Source organism: Hippoglossus hippoglossus, chromosome 17 (genome assembly GCF_009819705.1).
Source record: "Hippoglossus hippoglossus isolate fHipHip1 chromosome 17, fHipHip1.pri, whole genome shotgun sequence".
In the NCBI taxonomy this organism is placed as follows: domain Eukaryota; kingdom Metazoa; phylum Chordata; class Actinopteri; order Pleuronectiformes; family Pleuronectidae; genus Hippoglossus; species Hippoglossus hippoglossus.
This window is the reverse complement of record NC_047167.1, coordinates 10,541,829-10,547,841: the sequence shown is the minus strand read 5'-3', so window position 1 is coordinate 10,547,841 and position 6,013 is coordinate 10,541,829. Positions and strand designations below refer to the sequence as shown.

Here is a 6,013-nt window from a genome sequence, read left to right as displayed (position 1 = left end):
GAGCGGACGGAGCTCTCCGTGGTGCTGGAATACACAGCACAGCCCAATCAGTGAGGGGCTCCACATTCTTCCCATGCATCACACTAGTTTAAGAACTGTGTCATAATATTACTGCGAGTTTTAGCTGAATGTGTTCTTGTGTGGGTGAGGACACCATCTTCCTTCATAGGAATCTGACCTTTACAGCGATGCAGCATCAAACACCTACATGCTGCAGGTAACCTTTCGCTCCATTGTTGTTAGCTGCTTGTCAGATGGAAGGCGGAAACTTTGTCGAACACTAAATGACTGTCTGTACTGCGGCCGGAAACTGATTTCTAGATGATCGTACAGCAAATGGTTTTTCCAATGACTTTGGAATTTGGCATTTCATAGACTTGATAGAGACGAAATAGAGTCAAGTCCTCCCAGTGAGGACAGTTACAGTCATAGGGATGCACATACAAGCTGGAACTGCATGCATAAACAAGCTTACTTAATTCAAAATGTCCTCTTTTTTTTAGTATAGTAAATATTGTAAAGGTCAGAGTTAAATTGTGAATTACTGAGGCCTCATGCATGCATCATATTTCTGCCATTAATACTAAGTGTGGAGGAGATTGTCTCAGGGGTGAGCTGAACACCAGTGTCTTAGTCATCACCGGTATGGTAGTGTGCCATGACATGGATTGTGCAATACAGTCATCACTGTGATAAATCAACAGCCTAATTTTATGAAAACTAAAACATAATCACTCTGGCAGCGACTGCCTTCATGCAAGGTGCATGCTAACAAGGGCGCAAACCAGCCGATCGGTTGGAGCGTCAAAACATCTTAGCACAAATTGATTTGAATTAGATAAAGTAATACCGTAATATAATATCATCACCTTCCAAAAACAGAAAAATAGAGTGATACTAATTTTCATATCGCCTACCCCTAGTTTGTTTCAGCCAATAATCCATGAAGCCACATCAGAGTCGGTCGAGATAAGTGGAAAAAGAGCTCCTAGATCCATTTTCTGAGTATGGATGAACATATTGTTTGGAACTTTTGGAATAAATAACCCACTATGGTGCCTAGAAGTTAATCTGGCGAACCCTAACCCAGGTGGACATGACAATAGGTCTAGATAGTGCGTCCTTATGGCATCGCTGGCTCAAAGGTTTATTTGTATGGAAACGATAACAAGAATCATTCTCATTTGTAAGTTGTGTGCTGTTTAAGACAAAATAAAATACCTTATCACAAGGAGGGTCCAGTAACTTAATGAATTAATTTATTAACAAGATGAATAATTTAGCAGTCATAAACTTTTTGGGCTGTGTCAATACCTTAACGATCCGAGAGTAAATGACTCTTTCCCCCGTCTTAAACGGTTGTTTACCTCAGAGCTTGAGCTGAAGGAAGAGGGACAAACAGCTCATCACACTTTGCTCCGTCGCTGCGCCGCTGTAACTTAGGTGCTGCCCATGGAAACAGCCAATTGGGAATAGATGTGACTGCGTGTGCATATAAATGTGGTGGTGCATGTGTGTCTCCATATGCATGTGTGTGTGAGTGTGTGCACGCTCTATCTTTGTTATCCTCTTAACTCACTTGAGGTCTGCCCCCTCTCTCTAATCCCCTGCACGCACACCCACACCCAAAAGAAGAAGGAACATGGGGGAATAATTGAAGAACACACGGCCTTTAGAGGAAAAAAACAGTGATTCCGCCACAGGGTGAAAACTGAAAGACTCAAAATCTGTGAGGGGGAGTATGGCTGTGCTGCTCGGGCTCTGGTTAGGAGGATACAGATGGAAACACAGCGTAACAGCTGCCTCATTCAATTATGAACAGTGAGGACATTCAAAAATCCACAGCTCGTGTCATTCCTTAATTTAGTTTTTACATTTCCCAAAGTAGTCTGACTTACACAGACAGTTAACAGCTAAATAAACCACCTCAAGGACGCACATAAGCTGCAAATGAATCTTAAATGACAAGGAGGTGGAGATCACCAAAGCGAGGCAACTGATCTAATATGATATCAGCAAGTGTCAAGAAAATGTTAGTATGAAGCTTTTTAGAGCAGTGGTTCCCAACCTGGGGTGGTGGGGGGTCTCAGGTGGGACCACGAGATAAATACAAGGGTTCTAAGGATCATTGATTTAGAAGCAGTTTCATGTGTCGAGCTTGAATCCTTCTGCGCTCGTAGCACTGTGCTCCCACAGCTCCCATAATAAATGTCATTGCCTCATTTCGGTGGATGTGGTAAACTCGTGGTGCCCTATCGCACCACAGCTTGGGGATTTTTGATTTAATAGTTCTTCTGGTGGGAATGCAGCCCGTCCTGGGGGTGTCGACCCCCCCCCCCCCCTTATAATAACACCACACCACCAACACATTTCACTCTCATCTCCCACAGATCCCCCTCTATCTCCCCTGCTGTCCATCAATCGCTGCTTCTCTCTTTTTTACATGAAGCTCACCAAAACCATTGCCTCAAAAGCAAACTGTGATTCTTCAAAGCGTACAATTTGTCTGACTTGTTGTACAATAGTTCTGGAGGGCCTATAATTACTACAGTGTCATAACATACACGTTGAAGTATAAAAAGTCACATAAAGTCATAAGAGTATACATGCAATTTTGGTTTTCTACTTTTACACAATTAAACAATAGTGTTAAATTCTGTTTTATTTTGAAAAGAAACAAGCGGCTATGTGGTTTTATTGATGCTGTTTGAACGTCTCTCTCTCTCTCTGCTCATATTACTCAGTGAATCTCTCTCCTCACAATACTTAGTGACTATCTCTCTCTCCTCACAATAATTAGTGACTCTCTCTCTCCCCTCACAATACTCAGTGACTAGCTCTCTCTCTCTCTCTCTCTCACTCCTCACAATACTCAGTGACTCTCTCTCTCTCTCACCTCACAATACTCAAAGACTAGCTCTCTCTCTCTCTCCTCACAATACTCAGAGACTCACTATCTCTCACTCCTCACAATACTCAGACTAGCTTTCTCTCTCTCTCACTCCTCACAATACTCAGAGACTCTATCTCTCACTCCTCACAATACTCAGAGACTCTATCTCTCTCTCCTCACAATACTCAGAGACTCACTATCTCTCACTCCTCACAATACTCAGACTAGCTTTCTCTCTCTCTCACTCCTCACAATACTCAGAGACTATCTCTCTCTCCTCAAAATACTCAAGGACTCTTTCTCTCTCTCACAACAGTAGGTGATTCTCTCTCTCCTAACGATAGTCAGTGGGTCCCTCTCTCTCTCTCTCTCTCTCCTCACAATAGTCAGTGAGTTCCTCACTCTCTCTCTCCTAATGATAGTCGGTGAGTCTCTCTCTCTCTCTCTCTCTAGATTCTCTCTCTCTGTCGTCAGTGAGTGTCTCTCGACCCACGCCGTCTCTCCTCCCTCCTCGCTCTAGCAGCAGCAGAGGAAGCTCTTCTCGCTCAGGAGGAGCAGATCCAGGATCAGAGGAGAGGAGGAGGAGGACGGAGCAGACATCACCCACACACACACAGCAGCAGCGGCTCCACCACCATGCACACACCCGGGCTCTCCTCCGTTTGGCTCTTCTTCTTTATCTGGGGCTCCTCCCGGACTCTCGGCGGAAAAGGTAGGCACGTGAGAAAAGAAAAGAAAGAGGGAAATCAACTTAGCTTCGACATGTTTGTTGCTTTTTCCGCATTTGAGTTGCAACGGTTTGTACGACAACTTCGTAGCCATTTGTGTTGTACTTTTCTTAGGCTGTTTGACGCTAAGTTCTTGCGGAATAGTCCGTAAATTACCGTGTTTTCTACTTGTGAATTGTTCGCTAACCGGAGGTTCACGTGATGGCGGACAGGTGTGACTATCAGGACAGGTGTTCAGGGGCAGTGGGAAGTTCCAGCTTTGTTGTTGTTTACTGTGGTGGGGTAAATAAAAAGCTGGGTGATATGTGACTGTTGTATAGACATCAGGGCTGCTTTCATCATTCATTTGACCTATGATCAAAAATAAGGAAAAACACCCATTTCAATGTCCTAAAACCCTGTATTGTGTTGAAATAAACCAAAAATATATTCAATTCATATATAAAATTAGTCAACTAAAGCAGCAAAACCAGACAAATTAGGAACTAAAACCAAGATTTTTTTGTTTACTGAGCTGTAAAAATGACAAAATGATTATTTGATTACCAAATTTGTTTTCTCAATTCTCTAAGTGAGTAACTGACCATTGATTGATTGATAATTTATCATTTCTGCTCTGATGGTAGAAATAATTTAACCCTTTTACTTATTTAACACACTAAGAATCCATATACAAGTATTTATGTCTCTAAAGGGTAGAGACCCCATAATATTATAGAGAAACCCAACAATTCCCACAAATGGCAAGCAGCGGCGACTGTGGAGAGAGAACCTATCTTTCAAACAGTGTTTCTGGGAAACTCTTCTCAGATGAATCCTTACATGGCCCCAGTTGCTTTTGAAATGATTAACACCATTAACTCAACATTAATCGAGGGCGTCAGCGGTTAGTTGCTGGTCATGATTGGCCGGTTGGCCAGCGATCTGAAGATGATTTCTAGTTATGATAATCGATTAGTGCTCAGGGAGGGCAGCCATTGTCAGGGTGTTGTATTCAATCATGTCCTCACCCCGTGATATCTTCACATATCTCTCTCTCTCTCACCCTCTCGAAGATATTTCTGTCACTTTAGGTAGTTCTTATCACACTGATGTTTGTTCAAGTGTTTATTTTACTGATAAGTTTGGTTTTAATTACGTGATGCCATTAAAAAAACGGGGTGAACTGTCATGATTGATGTCTGACTCACAGTTGGATTGGCGCGACCTTCCTACCGCTGCCTCATTCCCCGATTACTACTGCGCAGAATGGCTTCGAGTGCCCAAAATGGCGGCATTCGTATCCTGGATATTTTGGCTTTATGAAGAATCGGAGACGTGTCGTCCATTTTCATATACGATCTATGGTGGTTTCCTGTGATATTCATTGGGTTTTTGCAGTCAAAGTGCTGAACCGACCTACTGTCTAGATTCAACCGAATATAATTATCTGTCTGTTGATAAAAGACCTCCATGTGGCCAGGAGCCAGAAGCAAGGCCACTGTAGCTGGGTTTGGATTAACTGTATAGAAGAGTCTTTTCTATAGGCTTCAATAACTCACTCAGTTTTCAAAGGTGAATGTAAAGCGTGGACTCAGCTTTGATTGACATATACAATATATGTACAGAATGTCTACATCTGTTATTGGCTACGCAGTGCAGAGGACCACAATCTGGTCATATTATGAAATGGCTAGATTGGCTTCAACCCAGTCAAAAGAAAAAAATCAATATCGCTTCTTTAGAACCGAGATGACCTGGTATTGTTATGTAAAAGCCATTTCCTCTTAATGTTAGAGAACGATACGATCAAGGCCTCGGTGCTGACTGGATGTCAGATAGACCCAGAGAGCGATTTATTTGTGTGTGTGGAGGTTTTCCATTTTGTGCGCTCCACAAGCTCAGCAGAATACAGTATATACATGAGACAAAGGCTTTACCGCTGAATACCTTTACATAAGAAGTCGGGGAAATGGACCAGAGCAGATGATTGCCAGAGAACACAGACTGAGAGGATATGAGGGGCGTTGAAAGAGAAAGAACAGGAGAAGGAAAAAAAAAATCGAAAACAAGATCAGATTTATGGTTGTCTTTTCAACAGAGCCGTCTAGCTGCATTATCCTCGCCGGAACATAAATCGTGAAAGCAATGTGGAACTCTGAAGCATAACTCAGGCTTTCCTCTTCTGTGCAATGACTGGTGAAACAATGTCTGCCGGGAACTGCTCTCCCCCGTCCTCTTGTGCTTTTTCCTTTTTCCCCCCCGTCTTTACTGTCATTCATGCCGTCCTATTCTCTTTCTTTCCTCTGCTTTCTCACTTGTGTTTTTTCTGTCTTTCTTGCTTCGACTCAGCATCACTCTCTGCTGCTCCGCTCTGGTGAGCTGATGCCATTCAGAGGCCAAATGTCACAGG

The 6,013-nt window shown here is 42.9% G+C and overlaps 1 protein-coding gene across 3 annotated transcripts in view; it reads left to right on the top strand.

Annotated features, from left to right (window-relative positions):
• The first annotated feature begins 3,373 nt into the window (after nt 1-3,373).
• Nucleotides 3,374-6,013, top strand: part of clstn2 (calsyntenin 2) — a 132,224-nt gene continuing 129,584 nt past the window's right edge. For 2 of the 3 annotated variants that reach the window (XM_034613395.1, XM_034613394.1), the window contains exon 1: nt 3,421-3,605. In XM_034613395.1, coding sequence (XP_034469286.1) covers nt 3,530-3,605 — 76 coding nt within the window. In that variant the 5' untranslated portion in view covers nt 3,421-3,529. Of the gene's footprint in view, nt 3,606-6,013 lie in introns of all 3 variants that reach the window. The other variant, XM_034613396.1, reaches the window with a different exon arrangement.